The following is a 20,209-nucleotide window of genomic DNA, read 5'->3' on the forward strand; positions in this document are numbered from 1 at the left end:
ACAATAACCAAGATTAATTTTGACCCAGTAGTGAAGACAATCTCCTCAGATCTTAAAAGGATAGATGGCTTGCATTTATCCATTATTGGAAGGGGGAAAGCTTTAAAAATTACTATGCTCCCAAAAGTTATGTATTTGTTTTGGTCTATTTCCCTAATGATTGATGAGCATATTATGAAATCACTTGAGGCCACATTCGCAAACTTCACCTGGCAGTATGGGAAAATTAGGCGTTGCCTAAAGTATCTGACACTCCCGCAGGCAAGGGGAGGCGCTTCCGAATATTAGATTTTATCAATGGGCATGCTTATTGTGTTAGATGGCAGTATTACTTTTCCCTGTCAGCAGGGAAGTTCTTGAGGAAGCATGCCAAGACACCCTCCCTTCGATATTCAAGCTTATGTTGGGTAGGGAGGCCCGAGGGTTGCTGCTGCGCAAAATAGATGGGAGCTATTATAAGAAGGTACGATTTAAGGTTCTGCATAGCAAAACAATTGGAGATCTATTTAAAGCAGATCATTTACTCTCTTTTGGTACCCTTCAGCAGAAGTACGGGATTGCAGCTGGACAAGATTTTAAAAATGCTCAAATTCAGAAAAGTTTAGCTGGTCGCAGGCCATTGTTATCACCTGGGGGTAAAATCCCTCTAATAGAGCAAATGGCAGGGAGCGGTAAAAGAATCAAGAACATTTATGGCATTTTGTTACAAAGCACACAAAATGATTTGGAGAAAAATGAAACCATGTGGGCAGTAAAATTAAATAATCCAGATGTTAATTTGTATAAGGCTCTGCTCTTATCGGACAAAATCTTCCGCTCTACAAACCTAGAGGCACAACATTATAAAACTTTATTTAATGTTTATTTTACTCCCGCTAAACTTTTTAAGTGGGGTAAAAAAAAAAAAAAAGGAGGATGACAAGTGTCCAAGATGCGGGGAAGGACCAGCTACCCTGACTCATGTTTTATGATTATGAAAGGCTGCTATCAGTTAAAAATGAGATGGTAAGGTTTTGGGAGGGGGTGCTAGGGCAAAAGATTAACCTATCCCCTACCCTGATGATATTGGGTCATAACAACAGTTTGGGCCTAGATACGGAGGAAGAATATTTCTTATTTATTTGTGTAGCGGTCCTCAGGATACTTTTAGCATCGAGGTGAAAGGATTTGGATCCCCCCACCTTCCAAATGTGGTTAGCACGCCTCCTAGGGGTTCATAACCAGGAGTCTGCACTTTATTCACGCCGGGGCAGAGAGATGAGAAAGCTGGGGCTGGCAATCTGGGCACACTTAGCTAGGTGGAGACAGAACATTCAACGCCCAGACACCAGTAGGATAGAGGGAATGGGATAGGCATCTAGTTTGGACTGATATACTTTCTGAATTATTAGCCGTAAAAGGGTCTCAGGCCAAGGTAGGAGCTGCGATTTTATTATTCTATGTATATACCTTTCCCTGTATAGTATTGTCCACTTTTATGCCTTTTATCGGTCCCTATGTGTGTATGATTATGAGATGCCAAACATTCTAACGGATACCAATTTTTTTTTTATACGTACTATTTATTTAGGTCTTGCATTTTGAAATTGTAAATAAGATACGCCGTATATATGTATGAATTGTTAAATATTATTGTAATTGGGTCCACACGTATTTAATTAAAAAAAATTAAAAAACACAAAGGTCATTAAGCATATATCAAAAGGAACAGGATAACTGACAAAAAGAAAACCAATTCCAAAAGCACCTTAACGATCCAGTTTGTATTCCTTTTTTTTTTAAAATATATTTTTATTGTGCAAAAACAAGAAGCAATAGAAAGCATAACAAAATCAGGTACAGTGGCATTCATATACCGTCCGTATCAAGAGTAATCTCACATTGGTATCCCGTAGGGCCACTTGAACCTCCAAGACCCACCCCAGCACAAAACTTTGTAGTAATATGTCATGCGTCGTCCCCTTCAGGGCTGTCAGGCAACAAGAGAACCAGTGCTCATAGTTGGAGTGAAAGGAGGAACTCCCAAAAGGCCTACTAGCCATCACCCAACCCTCAGTCGAACCCATAATATGTCCTCCATTTGCCCCACACCCTGCGGAACTTTATCGGGCATCCTCTCGCCTTGTAGGGGACTCTTTCTGCTCCCATGTACATGTCCATTTCCATCTTCCACTCTCGGAGCTGGAGCGCCAGTGCTGCTCCCCATGTTCGTGCTACATCCAGTTTCACCACCACTAGGGCTAGCGTGGCAAAAATTAGCTGCGGGCTCCCAAATCTACGTCCCCCCGTATGCCCAGCAGTGTGAATTTGGGGTCCAGTGGTAGTGCAGTTTCTAAAACTTGGCTCTGTTCCCCAAACACCTTACCCCCAAGTATGTCTGTATTTCGGTGCAGTCCCACAGGATATGATAGAAATCTTCCTGCTCATGACCGCAACTCTGACAGCTAGGTTCGCTAGCGCGGCCCATTCGGTGTAGTCGGGCCCTATCATAGTAGACTCTGTGTAGTATATTATATTGGATTAGGCGGAGATGAGATTTGATTGCCACCTCCCGATGATGCATCAAGGCTGCTTTCTAGTCCATGTTTGAGTGTTCCCAAGTTCATTTCCCAGGTCTCCCGCAGCCTACCCAACCTGTCTGGTGCATTATTCAAGGTGCAGTATATGCGAGTGATACTGCCTTAGTAAGCAGGTGTTCCTGCAACAGACGTCCCTCTAGTGGTGAATATTCTGGCAGCGAGGAAGATGGTGCGTTCTCCGCCTGCCAAGCATGCCGCAATTGCAGATACTTAAAAGACTGGGATGTGTGTAACCCGAACTCTGTCTGCAACATGCAGAAACTTTTAAGATTTCCTTTAGCTACCACATCCCCTATGACCGATATGCCTATGGCGTCCCACCCCGTGAAGCCCCTCAGTTTATGGATTTCTTTTAACCAGGGACAATTCCAGAGAGGCGTCTGTTTACTAGGTTTGCGCGCCCACCCAAAGGCCTTCAATGCTCTATCCCATACTTCCAACGTGACTTGGGTACCGATCCGGTTTGTTACCATGAAACAAACTCTTGCATGTAGAGGTTGTTATTCTGACCATAAACGTCAGTGCAATACATTAATTAAATCTTCATCAAATCAAGGCATGACCTGTCCTTCTCCGAGGTACTAACAAAAAAGTCTTATTCCATTCCAACATGGCATAGCATCCACATTTACTCCATGTACAACACCACCGTATTATCCTTTATGCGTATCTTTTTACAGTGACAATGTTTGCTAGATAGATCATCCTGCTCTGCTTAACATATCCTTTAATGACAAAGTAGAATAGCAAGGCAGTTAAATGGAAGCAGGGAAAATAACTGATCAGAAAAGACGTTGTACAGAGGAGTCCTGTCGGTTGAGTCTAGTGATCCAGAGGACTAATTCATCCAATACATCCACTGTTCTCAATCAATCAGGCGTTTATTGAGCGCGACTACTCACCCGTAAGGGTCTCAAGGAGCTAGGGGTGGGGTGGGGGGGAATGGGGGGGTGCAGGTTCCATTAAGGAGGTGGTCTGTTGAAGAGCCAGGTTTTGAGGTTTCTTGCGAAGATGGGGAGCGATGTTGTATATCCGAGGTGGAGCGGAAGGTCGTACCAGGCTTTGGCCGCAAGGGAGGAGAAGGAGCGGCCACCCGATCTGGTCTTTCTGGTGCAGGGGACCACAGCGTAGGAGAGCTGGGCTGATCGTAGGGTACTTTGGGGTGCGTGGAATATGCGTCGGCTGTTCAGGTATGTTGGTCTGGTGTCGTGGAGGGCCTTGTGTGCGTGGGTGAGTATCTTGAAGGTGATTCTCACATAGACGGGGAGCCGGTGGAGTGTGCGCAGGTGCTGCGAGATGTGGCAGTGTTTCGTCAGGTTGAGGATCAGTCTTGCGGCGGCGTTCTGGATGTTCTGTAGCGAGTGGAGCCATGCAGACGTTGAAGAGCGTCGGGCTGAGGGAGGAGCCCTGGGGGACTCCACAGATGGTAGATGTAGGGTCTGAGAAGAAAGGGGGGGGGGGTGGGGGAGTCGGACCCGCTGTGTTCTGCCGGAGAGGAAGGAGCAGATCCAGTCGAGGGCCGTGTCCTGGATTCCTGCATTGTGGAGTCTACGTATTAGGGTGCGATGAGAGACCGTGTCGAACGCCGCTGAGAGGTCGAGGAGGATGAGGGCAACTGTTTCTCCTTTTGTCCAGTAGGGTGCGGATGTCATCTGTTGCGGCGAGGAGGGCAGTTTCCAGATTTTTCTGGAGCCAGATTGGGAGAAGCCGAGGATGTTGTGTTCTTCGATGAATGTGGGGAGTTGGCTGTTGATGGCTTTCTCGATGACTTTCGCTGGGAACGGGAGCAGGGAGATGGGTCTGTAGTTTGAGGTCGGTGGGGTCCGCCAAGGGTTTCTTCAGGAGAGGGTTGACGTTGGCGTGTTTCCAGTCGTCGGGGAAGGAGGCGGTCGCCAGGCGGCGGTTGATGGTGTGGCGGAGCATGGGTGAGATGGTGTCGGCGGCTCGGTTATAGATGTAGTGGGGGCATGGGTCCGTGGGGGCCCCTGAGTGGATTGACTTCATTGTCTTCAGTGTCTTCGGTGGTGAGGGCTGTCCAGTTGTCAAATCGCTGGTTTCCGGGTGTCGGGGGTGGTTGGTGAGGGTTCAGCGCGTTGGTTGTCTTCGTCGAAGTTGTCATATAGGCTCATGATTTTATGGTGGAAAAAGGTGCCTAGTTTGTCGCAGAGATTATGTGAGGGAGGGATGTCAGTGGACTCGCTGGTGGGTTGGGCAAACTCCTTGATGATGTTGAAGAGTTCTTTGCTGTTGTGCGCATGGGTGGAGATTCCGTCTTCAACCGCTTTTTTCCTTGTTTCTCTCATGAGTTGGTGGTGGGTGTTTTTGGGGGGGATCGGACATTGAGGAGGATGCATTGCAGGGTCTTCGGTTCGGTTGTGTTCTTGTGGGTGGGTTGTGCTGGATCCGTGTTCTTGGCGGTGCTGCAGGTGTGCCGGCATCGGTGACAGCTGAAGGGTCCGTGGTTGTCGGCTGGTGATGCTAGCTTGCAGTTGTTGCGGCCTGGGTTGAGTGCGTGTAGTGTTGCTGGGTCAGATCGTTGGCGGGGCGGAGGTTCAGGGTTCCTGGCGCTGGTCGCGGTCGGGCGCAGACGGGCTTGCCTTCGGCACGGCAGCCGCACGCCAGCTGCGCAGCTGGACAGCGGCCGCCATTAAGTAGGGGCTGGGGAGAGCCAGACAGCTGGGAGGGGGAGGGGAGTTGGATTGGCCGCGCTGGTCGTGCTGGGGTGGCGCGGGGGCAGCAGCGGTGGGGGAAATGGGCGGGAAAGGAGGAGTAAAGGGTAGAACAGAGAAGCAAGCAGAAACACAGGAAAGTGCATAAAGCAGAAAAAGTGCAGTGAACTAGTTTGAGGAAAGAGGGTGAAAACGAGTGAAAAACGGAGCAGAAAGCAGAGCAAATAAAGGGTGACAGAGGTCCACTGGACCACCAGGGATGAGGTGCAGGGGAACCTGCGGGTGGAGGAGGGCCTCGAACACCCACAATAGAGAGTGCAAGGCCTGGGCGAGGCCTCACTCAATGGTAGAGCTGCGAAGGTGGGAGAGCAATTTCACTGCCAAAGATTCAGATCTGTCTTTGACCTTTTTGTCACAGGTTAAAATCCTGGTGAGACCACTCCGGTGGAGCTGCGAAGGTAGGAGAGCAATTTCAATGACAAACAAAATCAGTGATCGGGGAGGGCTGGACAGCTGGGAGAAGGAAGGGATCTTTATTGGTTGTGCTGGTTGTGCAGGGGGGAGGGGGCGCGGGAGCAGCAGCAGCGGGGGGGTAAAACGGACAGGAAAGGAGCAGTAAAGGGTAAAACAGAGAAGCAAGCAGAAACACAGGAAAGTGCAGAAAGCAGAAAAAGTGCAGAGAAATAGATTGATGAAAGAGGGTGAAAACGAGTGAAAAACGGAGCAGAAAGCAGAGCAAATAAAGGGTGACAGAGGTCCACTGGACCACTAGGGATGAGGCACAGGCGAACCTGCGGGTGGAGGAGGGCCTCGAACACCCACACTAGAGAGTGCAGGGCTGGGGGAGGCCTCACTCGATGGTGGAGCTGCGAGGGTGGGAGAGCAATTTCACTGACAAAGACTCAGATCTGTGTTTGACCTTTGGTGAGTAGTCGCGCTTAACACCTGATTGATTGTCCTGGGGGCCCCACCTGGGCCCCCGAAGTGACTCACAATGCCTGCAGCGACCGGGTGAAGGTCCCTGGATAGTGGAGGCACCTACTGAAGCCTGCTAATTCCTGGCCGTGGCGAATGTGTGGTGCTCGCATCAGAGGCCTGTTTGCAGTTTGTGGGCTCTTGTAAAGATACTCTATCAGAGGGGCAGGATCATAGCGGCCTGGGTGGAAGACTAGGGGCCCAGCCACGCTCAGCAGGGAGTCAGAAAACGCAACAGTTTAAAAACCCTGGCGAGTTCCATTACAGGAAGGTGAGGTCCACACCCGTTCAGTGCCGCAAAAAAGCCTGGGAGGCGGCCCACCGTCCCCATTTGTGACGAGTCCAGGCTTAGAGAGGCAGACATGAACCACAGTGGTAATCTGAAGTCTGCCCACGTAAATCCTCACCGACGATTGCATATTGCATTTCACCTCCAACCTTTTTGAGTATATAATATTCCTGCTGAAAAACAGACTGGTATCATCCCAGACAGCCCAGCCTGGTCCCTTGAAACCCTGTGCTCAGAGGAAAATGGGTAAAGCCATAGCGGAGGAGACAGGTGCCACCTCGGACAAGCGAGAAGAAACCCATGGACCTCCCGTAGTCCCCAATGGACCCAGTGCAACAACAATTAACCAAAATCCTGGAAGCAATTGCAGACACCAAAGCAACTATGCACCAGGATATCAGTAATGTGTAGGTGGGGCTGGACCTGCTCAGAACTGAACACCATAAGCTGGCAGAAAGGGTGAAGACTGTAGAGGTCTCAATCACGGAACTTCACACCACACAGAAGGATTTGACTCGCCAGGTCATTGAACTCACGGAGTGGGTCTGCGCACTGGAGCGCAAGGCTGTGGAGGCAGAAGGGCGATATAGGAGAAATTACATAAGAATAGTTGGACTACCGGAGTGAACGGAAAACAACAACATGTAGTACCCTGGCTCAGTAAGGTAATGGCACTGTAGGGCCCCCGAACATTTTACACTTTCAAGAGGGTACACAGGGTCCCCGCTCGGCTCCCGGCCCCGGGTCGCCCGCTGCACCCAGTGGTAGCAAAACTCCATTATAGACAGATGTCCTTCTGCAGAAAGCACGAACTGACGGCCCGTTCACGGTGGGAAATAGCAAGGTCTTAATCTTTCCTGACTATACGGCTGAAGTACAAATAAGACGTGTGTCATATCTAGAGGTCAAGAGGGCACTTCATGACGAGAACTTACAGTACTCCTTGATGTTCCCTGCCAGGCTCTGCATAATGCTTGACGGGAAGACACATTTTTGTTAAGACCCAGAGGTGGCCTGAGAATGGATCGAATCATACAAATCCGGGGATGCACCCAAGACTGCCAGTACTGAGAACCCACGCGGAGCAATAAAGTCAGGAAAGAGGGCGCGGACCAGGTCAAAACAAACGGTCTAAAAGATCTAGCCCATCTCAGACAGAGAAGGAGATAGCTGCTGCCCTGCAGACTGTAGCTGAAATCATGAAGCCCACTGATCCGGTCTAAGAATCTGGCTCTGGATGGACTAAAGGGACTATAGACTCGGACTCAGATAGCTTGTGAGTCGATAGTGTTACAATGCAGATTGTCACCCCAAGAATAGCTGGCAACCTCTGTTCGAACTAAGCCCTTTTTTGAGGGGAGTTATATACTGGGACACTGCAATACGCCCTGCTATGATTATAATTAGACAGGCTGGAGACATTTGTCAAATGGGCTGGCGCGAGTTGCACTGAGCACAAGAGTATTTGCGTTTGCACATATGCCGCAGCCTATCTCCCTTGGAAGGCTTCATCTAGCTTTAGAAGAGTTCACCAGACGACCAAGATGGTTTGCTTGTAATTTGTACGGCTGGTTGATGCCCGGCTGCTTTGGGAAAGAGGAAGTTTTGGTTTGTGAGGGTATACACAAAGTATTGACATGTAACATCAGGGGAATGGACTCAACTGCTAAAAGCCACAATGTGCATAGACACTTGTGCAGGAGAAGGGTGCACATTGCACTCCTACAGGAAGCGCACCTCATTCGTTACGAAGTGGAGAAGCTACGCAAGAGATGCAGAGGGCAAATACTCGCAACCTCCTCTGCATATGCTAGAGGTGCAACGATCTGGGTAACGGTTGGTGTACCATTTGAACTCCTGCAAACACTAACAGACAAAGAAGGAAGATATATACTGTTGAAAGGTAGGCTCCTCTGACACAACATCACGTTAGGTAGTATATATGCCCCTAATCAAGATTAAGTGTTATTTCTTCAGAACCTTTCAGCCTCTATGGCGGAGGTGCTAACTCCGAACATACTGCTGGGGGGCGACTTTACTTGCGTTACTGACATTACCCTGGATAGCTCATACCCTCCATTACCAGGCACCCAAGCTCACCGCACAACAGTAGGATTCCGGCATTGGAGGGGACACTGGGGCTGGAGGACATTTGGAGGATGCAACATGTAGGGGACCAAGACTACTCATATTACTCCCCTCTGCACCAACTACACACCAGGCTGGACCTATTTTTGTGTACATCTAGCCTGGGCTGCTCTGTTACCCACACGGAATAACTGGGGCATACATTCTCAGATCACAGCTCCCTCCTACTGACCGTTTAACCTCTGAGGAAATGCCCACCGACTCCGCTGTGGCAGCTAAACTCATTGGTGCTACAAGATACCTGCTTCAAAGAAACTATAGGCGCAGCCATAGAGACTTACTTTGCAATAATACACGAACAGCACTGGTAGAGTGGGAAGCATTTCAAGTGGTGATGAGGGGGCAATGCCTGGGACAATCGATAGGGGCGCAGAAAGAACTCCATTGAGAATTGGAAACATATGAGGGTAGCTTACACACTCTGGATAACGAACAGGGAAATAGATCTGACGTGCTAGATACCTTTAGGGAGAGGGGTACACTATACCATCAAGCCCAGAAACGGAGGGAGGTGAGGATTCATCCTTGAAGGAGGCATCGAAGACTGAGCCCTAGAGCGACATGTCCAGATCCTGCATCGCGTTAGCTGACTGACGGGGAGAAGGTGAAGAGCACCAGTGCTTCTTCGCCTTCTTCTTGTGCTTTGACTTACCCGAGGACTTTGGAGAATTGGACGAGGTGTGGTGACTCCGCAAACTGTCTCGAAACCTTCCCCTCAACAGAGAGACCGGGAGCGACGCAGAACAGACTGTCGGGCCTTCAAAAGCTCCCGCAGACTTTGGATTCATGGCCCTGCAGTCAGAGCATGACTTCGGGTCACGGTCCAGACACCAAAGACACACAAGGTGCGGGTCCGTCACAGACATCAGTTTGTGTAAAGCCCTCGCAGGGTTTGAAGCTGGTCTGACAATGGTATATCCCTCACGCACCAGGAGTCGAAGTAGGCACTGCGACCACGACCGACGCCACCTACTGATTCACAGGGGTACTGCTAAGAAAAGATTCTCCGGATCCAGTCTGGTGCCTGGGGGTAATTCAAAGGTGAGGAATTTATAACTAACTGTCTCTTTCAGATAGTGTATTCTGAATGTTTTGGGCGAGACTGATACCTCAAGGGCAACTAGAATCTGGATGACAACGGGCCTAGTGGTAGCCAAGAGAAACAATGCTAAAGCCTGGGGGGGATCACTCAACCGCCAGACATAGAAGCATGTAAACATGATTTGGATCGGTGTATGTTGGCAGAATGGGTGGTTTATGAGCCGAGGATGCCCCAGGAATTGGGAGAAAACGAGGGCAAATTGGAACACACATAGGGGCCATCTCTGTATATATGACCAACAGTATAGTGACAAAGATTCTACCTGTGACGTTTGTTTTGGGGATGTAGGGGTAGGAGGGGAAAGTGCGAGTTATTACAGTCTGTAACAGTGTTATACCTGCTGAATTTATTTGTAATGGTTGTTTAACAAAAAAAAAAAAATGTTTGTTTACATTTCTTTTATTGATTTTGCAAAAAGAAGAAACGGATGAGCCATTGTGCTCAGCAGTCATCGGGATGAAACCCGGCAATTCGCTGCTGCATTCGACAGGCATAAACAGATAAGAAAGAAGAAAACAACCCCCCGCTCTCCCCATTCCTCCTCCCCGAAAAGAATTACACCCAAATAAGATAAGGAAATGCACGGCACTCCAGAGGGGAAACTCCCAAAGCATACTAAGTGGTGAACGTGGTGTGGGCAGACGGTGTAGGAGGATTTGCGAGTCTCAAAAGTCTGAGGTATTTGGGGCAGGTGAACTCCGTAAATTCGGATGTCAGTAGGCGCCCACAAATCATGAAAAGAAGCCCACGGATTAGTCAAGGAAAGAGAAATCTTCTCCATGCCCAAAATGGTGCATAGCCTATGAAGCCAGCCTAGTCGTGTAGGGACTGTCTTGGTACCCCAGTGCGTCAGGACATTTTTGACCGTTGCGCCTAAGGCCAATGTCATCTCTTTACCCCTCCTGGACCTAAGAGGGAAGGTGATGGTGTTGGGAAGGCCCAGAAGGACATAGACCGGAAATCTAGGAATCTGGGTATCAAAGCGAGAGTCTACGTCGTCTAGGATTTGTTGCCAGTATGTCCCAAGAGAGGGGCATTTCCATAGCAGGTGGGTGAGGGTACCCAGTAACCGCAGGCTCGCCAGCACAGTGGGCTACGTGAAGTATTAACCCTGTGAAGCATCACCGGGGTTAAATACCAATAGGTGGCCAATTTAGTGGGAGTTTCGACAGAGGCGACATTGCGTGCTGTGCGGTGGGCCCGGTAATAAATATCCTTCCATTCCTTCTGTGTGAGTGCCCTGCTCAGCTTCCCTTCCCACAACAGTTGCCAGTGTCTGAGGTGCATCAAGTAAATGTCCGAGGTCAGTCGTGCATCGCTGTGTCGTGTTAGTAACCACTTCTCAAACTGAATGAGAAGTCTCTCCGCACCCTCCCTACATCCCTGTGTACCAACCAATGTTTAATCTGTTAGTATCGATAGCGTTCCGTTTTGGGGATCCCATGATCGGTACGGAACACAAAAAAAGGACGCAGTCCCGAGAGGTCAAAGAAATGGCCTATGGAGCGGCAGGCATCTGTCGTACAGTGGTGGAATTCCCAGGGGTCGAGGCCGAGAGTAAAGTCAGGATTCTGTGCAAAAGATTTTTTTTTTTTTTTTAAACCTTGTTTGTGTTTTACATAAAAAGATTTTCTTTTAAATGCCTTGGTTATGGGATACTGTCAAACAAATGCAAAGAACACTACACCTGAAAACTAAGAATTGGTGCATGCAAACATTCACCCCAAGTGGCAAATTTCAGTTCACATTGCAACTTCCTTCAATGGTTACAAACATGAGTCGAAGGGTGTTGTTAAAAATCACACTCATGGATTTGATGAAGTCATGGTTGGAGGATCTACATTTACTGGACATCATAGGTGTACGCTAAGTGTCAATTACCCAGCAGCAACTCTGAACAACAAATATCTTGCATACCTGCCTATATAGGGTTCACCATCATAAATATCCACATTGTAGAAAATACTTGCTTCAGGGTTTGGATTCACTGGGAGGGTTGCACTCACCCAGCATCCACTTCGACATGCTACTTGGTCTACTAATTAAGTATCAAATTAACAAAGATTTGGTAATTCGTGATTAACAATCTTGATAACGGCCATTCCATACATTTGATTTAATTTATAGAACTGATTTTGGCACTTGCAACACTTTCTAAAGAACAAAAACTGAAATACACATAGCCCAATAAGTGTATGAAAGCTAATGCAAGACGAATCAAATGTGGAATGCTGGAAAATATTGCACAGAAGATGCTCATACTAACCAATATCCAGAACATTTCACACATTAGCTAAACCTATGGAGAGAAAAGCTAACAGTTTGATTTGTAACGTATAGTTGCAATATTTTACTAATGGGCCTTTAACAGTTCTAACATAAACCTTACCTTTGCGCCTGCATTTTGAGACGAAAATGAAATCTCATCTGACGATGCAACAGGCATCCTAGAGGACAATGCAGTTGTTGCTATTACACCATCTAAACGTAGAGTGGAAATGCCTAGCATATGATGCTCATTTAGTTCATTAATACTGTTCTGGGAGCAGCTTTTTAAAGAGCCCAAAAAAGTGCCGTTGGGCAGACAGTTAGTGCTATGGAAAGTGCTTGTGAGTTTTGATGTTTTCTGTTCTCCCTCATCGGAGTCCAACTTTGGAAAGGAAAGCGATTTAATATTGCTAACCATGGTAATTGGCGAAAGGGACAATTTGGAAGACACAGGCATCTTATCACAATTTTCAAACTGTGGTAAAGTGACAAAGCCATTCGGCTTGTGTAGGTGCTTGAAGTCCAAGGAAGGTCTTTCACCAGTTGTCAAATCTTCCTCTTCCTTCATTTCAGAGACCAATCCAGTTTCGGGAACCGCCTGTGATTGATTGTGGTCTAATTCAGAGCTTGGAATCGGTCTAACATGAATATCCAAAATGCTCTTTAGTTCCTCCTTCTCGTTAATGGTTTTTAATTCCAGGTTATCAAATGGGTCTTCCTCGCACTCGAAGTCTGCTGGATTGAAGCCAGAGGTGATATCAGGTGGACTCAAAACCTTCTGTTTTATGGCACTGTGAGCAGGGGTTGGGGTCAGAATATTATTGTGTTGCACATTTGCATGAACAGGGTTGATGGGAGGGGGCATCTGTCCCGTTGAGTCAGAAAATCCATGCTCCTCCGTGAAGCAGTGCGTGTCAGCATTAGCATGTGCAATAGATGCTTCTAACTTCAGCTGTGCTTCTTTCTGAGCCTCTTTGATTTGTTTAATTTCCTCAGCCCACTGAATTGTTTTTTTTTCAAGGGAGAAATCATACTGCACAAAAAAGAACAAAGAATTATAATCAGCATATAGTGTCCAAAATGTATTCACTACAGCATACATTTAGTCAAATTGATTATCAAGCTAGTCAAAGAACGCAGTGAAATACTAGATTATACTGTAAATTCAGATGAGACACTTGCTCGGACTTCTATGTCCCCATATGAAAACAAACTATATTATGAATCATAGAATTGTACCCATACTTTAAACATTGGCACACCTCTTGGATTTTATTCACCCTTTACATCCTTGTCATTGTTTCTAGCTCAAGGGATAACATTTTCCCAATACACCAGTAACACCACGTTACCTTAAAATATCAAGCCTGTCCAACATCACTACCCTAAAACTATTCAGAGAAAATCTCTCCAGCTCGAATAATGTGTTCTCACTCAAGATAAAGCCTTTATAACCAAATTTCTCTTTTTCTACTCTACTGGTCGTTTACCATTTTATAATGGACTACCAATTCTCTCCAACCGAGGTATTACACTGATTTTGGTCCCAGCAGCACAACCCCCCAGAATCATGGTTAACCAAAACATCTACCCAAATCCCCACATCTTCAAATTAGTTAAAACTACCTCATTCCACCTCAACCTTCTCATGAAATTGAAACCTTCCACCTTACCCAAAGACTTTAGGACTTTCAGGCTTTTGTTTTCTTATATAGTGGTCAATGTCCTACTCGCAGGTCAATGCCAAAATAGCATTGAACCCGTCAGACATATCCTACTACTGCAGCCAGACTAGTTGAAATTGAAAGAACTCCACTAGCTCCAACTTGGTGATAAAATGTATTTAAAACTGGCCTACATAATTCAAACACTCTTTCACGTGTGTTTACTTCATAGGTCTTCAATCTGTGGGGAGCGACCCCCGGGGGGGGCCCTGGAGTCCTGAGAAGGGTGGGGGGGGGGGTCGCACACTACCCAGCTTCACTTGTGACTGTAATCAAAAACATTTGCTTTCGGTTTGGAAAAAGAAAGCTGTCCTGGGACAGTTAATTTAGATCCTAATCAGCTGATGCTTTATCAACTGACTCTAGTGCTGGAAAAGCCTGCATGCCAGAGTACCTGCTTGCCTGAATCAGTTATTCTGCAAGTGTAATGGGTGCTTCGAAGCCAGTTCTGGCTTTAATTGTTCAAATCACACCCAGCTTTGTGATGACAAAGATTTGTTTTTTTGAGTGGCAGTGCAAAGAGTTAACTGTGCTGTGAAGTGCTTGCTTTTAATTTTAACTGCATTTATACAGCCCTTTGTACTCCTAAAGAGGTGTTGAAGGGGCAGTTATGTAAAAATAAATTGCATTACTTATGCTCTGGTATCACTACCATCTACATTTTGTAAGCACTATTTTATTGTAAAACTGTTTGCACGTTTTGCAGCACTCGATCTTAAACTGTGTGTAATGCAAGTATAAAATAATGACTTCCATATTCACAGTGCTTTCTTTCATAGGCTGTGACCTCGTAGCAGTTAAAATACACCTCACTATTCTCCACTGCACCAATCAAGATTTAATTCTGTGGCTCTCTGGTTACACATAGACCTCTGCAGTGCATTAACTAATAAAAGTTTCATAATGTCCTTCAGTGCATTTCCCACTAAGTACCAACTTTAAAAAAAAAAAATTCACTACTCTGCCCATTATTGATGGTGAAAGACCAAAAAAACATACAGAATATTTTGGGGCTTATTTCCGAGAGACTTGCATCGCCAGAGGAAGCATCTCAACCATCCCTGTGAGATGGTGCAAAGTCACCCTGCGTAGCTTTGCATGGCCTCATAGATATGGAGAAAGATATAGCAGCGCAAGTCATTGCGTTGCCTTACTCTGCGTCAAGGAGGTGTTCCATGGGCTTTGAGTGGGGTTCCCACGCAACACATGGATTTTGATGCAGCCCCATATTTACAAAATCAAGTAAACCTAGGGTAGCTCCAAAAACAGAAGCCTCCCCAGAAGATTCTTTAATTTCCCCTCACTCGTTTCTCTTTCCATGTGCGCTGCATTCTGCAGCTCAAATAGGAAGAGGAAAACACCTCTTGGATTGTTTATGTGAAGGAAGGTGCCCCTTCCTGTACAAAAACAATGTTGCCTATGTTGCTGCTATGCAGCGCCTACGCAAGGAAAACGGACAGGAATGCGCTGTATTTCAAAAATACAGTGCATTCCAGCCCTTTCACATTGGCATAGGGCAGCCCATTAAGATTACAGCACTGCCCTACGCCAATTCCTCATAAACAAAGCCCTTTGTATTTAGTTACACCTTTGACTACACTCCCACGCTCACGGACCTTTGGTTTGCTAAATACAGTAATATTATTTCCCCATTGTAAAAATTATTTGCTGTGGGAATCTGGGGCGGTAATGATTGTAGATAGTTATCGATGGTGAGGAGTACAAGGTTCTAGAAAAGTTTTATCAGAAGGGGCTCCTTATGCCTAAAAACCTTTGACAAGGGGTCTTGGCTACAAAAAGTTTGAAAACCTCTTGTCTACTTACTGTGGGATCTGGTGATTGCCCCTTATACACGGTCCGCCTTATCGTGGTAAGATTGCTTGAATTCTATTCGCTGGATCTACCCTGTTTCTGGCAAATTTATTTTAAGTGAAGCTCACTTGGACTTCTTAATAACCATAGCGAATGAGAATTGTCATCCTCCACAAAGCTCTTGCCTACCACGGACACCCTGATGCTCTATTTCTCAGGAGTGCCTCTTTGATGCCCTGAAGAAGTCTATCTGTATGGGCAAAACATGTCAGCTGTTCTTTTTCAACCTGACGGTTTAACACTTTCTGAATAAATGAAGAACTTGAAGAAAACATATGTGGACACAGATCTAATAATTTGATGTGGGCCTGTTTGTTTTTTCTGTTAGTGTTGTACCTTTGCTATGGTTAGAAATTGTTAAATTCCTGTATTGGATTGCACCGTGACAGTGGGTGCGTTAACAGTGTGCACACACAGCTTTGGGGACTCCCAATATATGTATAGCAATTAGGGCAAGCGGGTCATGTGCTAGGTCCTTGTAGGGTACACTGTCTAAGTTTGTTTATCTCTGTTCTAATTATTGGCACTCGAAGGAAAATAATTTCCAGAAGCAAAGAATGGATGGAATATATAGAGTAAGAAATAAAACATTGTAAAATAAGCCTTTGAAGTCAGGCTCCAAGACTGCAGAACAACCTGCTATTCTTGAAGCTTAAAGAGAAACCTTAAGAGTCACCTATTCAAACCAAACTGAAGGAATCCCTCACCCCACCTCCGTGATGTTATCATTTTTAGTCCATATATTTAGATCCACATATTTACTGCATTTTGCTGTTACTTGTGAAGCACTTTGTTCTCAATGTGAGTAGGAAAATATAGAATAGAAAATCAAGTTTTCTGAAGTCTGGCTCCAAGACACCTGAACAACCATCCTGAAACACTTGATGTTTCAAGAGAAACCTTAAGACCTACCTATTCAAACAAAACTGAAATAATCACACTCCCCACCTCCCTGATATTATCAGTAGTATGTATATTTAGATTCACATATTTACTGCATTTTGCCATTACACGTTAAGCACTTTGTTGCTAATGTGACTAGGTCTGCCACATATAAATGCAAAAAACTACAGAGAATATCATTCTGGTAACTGGAACCAAGACAGCTGCACAAAGATACAGTAAAAAAGCACTGGCAAAGCCAATAGGTCTTGTATTTGTGATCTATTGGCTTCGCCAATGGTTTTTACCTATGTAGCACAGAGTCCACAATGTTGTACAGAGTGGCTACTTTTGTTTTGTTTTAAAAAGGAGAGCAGGGAGAGCCGAAGGACCAAAAAGAATGCTAGGGAGTGATAAGAAACTCAACAGGGAAGGGCACACAGTTGCAACAAAGTGTGGAGTGCTGGACGTGATATGAAAGCAACATGAGGGCTGGAGCAAAAAAAATAAATGGGGGTTGAGAGAGAACCAACACAGAAGGAGTAAGTGGGGTAAAACAAAGGGGAAAAGCACATGGATGAACACAAGACGAAGGGGAGCTGGGATCAGCAGTCTGGCAACAGAGATTAACAGGGATAGATGTGCACAAGGGAGAAGGCTCGAAAACACATACACTCTAATAGAGTGCTTTACACAAAAGAAAAACAAGCAGTGATGTGAGCCAATCGGAAAGACTGTAAAGAGCCAATGCTCCATGGAAGGGACAAACAGAAGACTGACAAGCTAGCACATTAATAAGAAGCAGGTGAAAAAGTGACTAGGAAAGACAACAAATGGTTAAGAAAAGGACAGGTTCCAACTCCCTCTATGTTGTTCAATCAATCAGAGAGTTTGTAAAGCGTGGCAACTCACCCCTGATCACTCTGGGTGTGGAGGTTCAGTCGAAGAGCCAGGTCTTAAGGCCCTTCCTGATCTGGGTCAACGATGCGGCTTGCCTGAGATAGAGGGGTAGGGTGTTACAGGTCTTGGTGGCGAGGAACCTCAGGTTTTGGTCCATGGGACGGAGGCCAGGGTGAGTTGGGCAGAGCGGAGCGGTCTGGTGGGTGCGTGGAAAGCAAGGCAGTGGTTCAGATATTCTGGTCCTGCGTACTTTAAGGACTTGTAGGCATGTGTGAGGAGCTTAAAGGTGATTCTTTTGTTGATCCGGAGCCAGTGGAGTTGTGTCATGTGGCTGCGGTGGGGGATGTTGAGGACGAGTCTGGCTGCGGTGTTCTGGATGTTCTGTAGTTCCCTGTGCGGTTTCTGGGTGACGCGGGCATAGAGTGTTATGTCCTAGTCAAGTCTACTGATGATGATTGCGTGGGTGACAGTCTTTGTGGATTATGAGAGGAGCCATTTGAATGTCTTTCGAAGCAGGCGGAGCGTGTGGCAATAGGATGAGGATACTACGTTGATTAGGAGGTTTTTTTTAGAGCCAGGAGTCCTGTATGATACAGAGGTTGTTTACATGGTCCTTGGGGGTGGGAGGGTTTCGAAGTGCAGCTGGCCACCAGGAGTCGTCCCAGGCTAAGGGAGTGGTACCCAGGATGAATACTTCGGTTTTGTACGAGCTGAGCTTGAGGCAGCTGTCTTGCATCTAGGTAGCAACTGCTTTCATTCTGTTGTGAAAGTTGATTCTGGCTGCTGTGGGTTCGTTAGTGAGGGAGGTGTTCATCTGGGTATCGTCGGCATAGGAGACCAGGTTTAGTCCGTGGCTTCCGATGGTGGCTGTGATGTAGATGTTAAAGAGGGTGGGGTTCAGGGAGGAGCCCCGGGGCACTCCGCAGTTGATCCCAGTGGGTTCTGAAAAGAACGCGGGAATTCGACTTGCTGTGTTCGGCCGGTCAGGAAGGAGTGGATCCAGTCCAGTACCTTTTCGTGGATGCCGGCGTCGTGAAGTCTTGTGATTAGGGTGGGATGGGAGACCGTGTCTAAGGTGCAGAGAGGTCCAGCAGAATGAGGGCTGTGGTTTCGCCTCAGTTGAGGAGGGAGTGTATTTAGTCTGTGGCAGCGAGGAGTGCGGTCTCGGTGCAGAGGTTGCTTCGGAAACTGGATTGGCAGGTGTCCAATACATGGTTCTCTTTGATGAACTCTGAGAGTTGGGCGTTGATGACCTCCTCAATGAGCTTGGATGGGAAGGGGAGGAGGGAGATGGGTCTCAAGTTCTTGAGGTCTTTTGGGTCGGCGGACGGGTTCTTCAGCAGGGGGTTGATCTCAGCATGTCTAAAGTCGTCAGGGAAGGTGGCGGTGTGGATGGAGCAGTTGATGGCTAAGCTGGGGGCGATGGAGGAGACTGCTCTATTAAGATGTGGTACGGGCAAGGTATCCGATGGGGTTACTGAATGGATGCTCTTCATGGTCTTGTGTGTGTCGTCTGTGGGGAGCAGAGTCCAGTTGAGCATGATCTGTTGGGGTGAAGCATTGTTGCGTGCGGTGGTGGTGGTGGGCGTGGTGGCAGGGGTCTTGGGTGTCAAAGCGGTCATAGATCTGCCTGATCTTGTGTGGTGGAAGAAGGTGCAGAGTATGTTGCAGAGGTCTTGGGTGGATGGGACGCATGAGGTCTCGCTGTTGGACCTGGCGAATCCTTGACAATGGTGAAGAGTTCTTTGTTGTTGTGTGTATTGGCATTTATTCTGTCCTGGAAGGCCGTTTTCTTGGTGGTTTTGAGGAGACTGTGTTGTGCGCTGACAGCGGATTTGGAGCTTGCGTGTGTTTCCAGGATTTGTTGTCCTTTCAACTCTTCGAGTCGTCGGCTGGTGTGCCTGGAATTGTGGAGAGCAGGAGTGAACCAGCTGGCTTTCTTGGAGTGTTGATTGCTTGGTGTCTTCCCGAGGGGTTCAAGAGTTGGGCAGTTGGAGATCCATCGGTGAAGGTTGCAAGCTGCAGTGCTGGCGTCTGTTACTGTTGGCGGAGTGGTCGTACCAAGGAAGTCGGCAAGATGTTATTCAGTGGCCTTGTTCCAGCTGCGACATGGTGGGTGGGGGGAGGGTGGCGTGGGGGCGATGAGGGTGGTGGCGTACAGTGGGTATGGTGAAGGCGAGATGTATGCAGTGGTGGTCAGTCTAAAGGAGTTCTTTGGTGTGGCTATAGGTGATGTTCCCGCTGGTGGAGAAAACTGGGTCGAACATGTGCCCGGCTGTGTGGGTGATGCGGTAACTAGCTGCTTGAGTCCGATGTTGGCGAGATTCTCTAGTAGGGAGGTAGGTTCTGGTCACTGGGGTTCTCCAGGTGCAAGTTGAGATTTCAGAGTAGGAAGTACTCGGTGGATGCGAGAGCCTGGTGTGATATGAGGTTTATGATGGCGTCGGTGAAGGAGGCTGGGGGGTCTGTAGACCAGAGTGCCGCAGAGGGAGGTTTTGGGGTTGGTCTGGAAATGGAGGTGTTCCTTGGTTGTCGTTAATTTGTTTGAGTGCGTGGTCAGTCGGAGAGGGTCTTGCCAGTGATTTTGTAGCCATCGGGATGGTGATGTCCGGTCCAGGACTGGGGTTGTTGGTAAGCCACAATATGCCTCAACACAGCGTATGCACCGTCTAGGTGGCTTGAACTAACAAAGACAAATAAGTGCACCATTATATAGAATTCAATTAACACCATAGAAAGGCTGTGATACCACCGAAGTGCAATTTAGCCACTTTACATCTATCCTTCAAATCCTTAATCAC

General features: G+C 47.1%; 1 protein-coding gene across 3 annotated transcripts in view; it reads right to left on the minus strand.

Moving 5' to 3' along the window:
- The window catches only part of UBAP1 (ubiquitin associated protein 1), a 209,586-nt gene that overhangs the window by 45,355 nt on the left and 144,022 nt on the right, over positions 1-20,209 (minus strand). For all 3 annotated transcript variants that reach the window (XM_085628752.1, XM_085628734.1, XM_085628743.1), the window contains exon 4: positions 12,152-13,063. In XM_085628752.1, the coding sequence (XP_085484878.1) occupies positions 12,152-13,063 (912 nt within the window). The remainder of the gene's footprint in view (positions 1-12,151; positions 13,064-20,209) is intronic.

This window comes from Triturus cristatus, chromosome 2_1 (genome assembly GCF_964204655.1).
Source record: "Triturus cristatus chromosome 2_1, aTriCri1.1, whole genome shotgun sequence".
In the NCBI taxonomy this organism is placed as follows: Eukaryota; Metazoa; Chordata; class Amphibia; order Caudata; family Salamandridae; genus Triturus; species Triturus cristatus.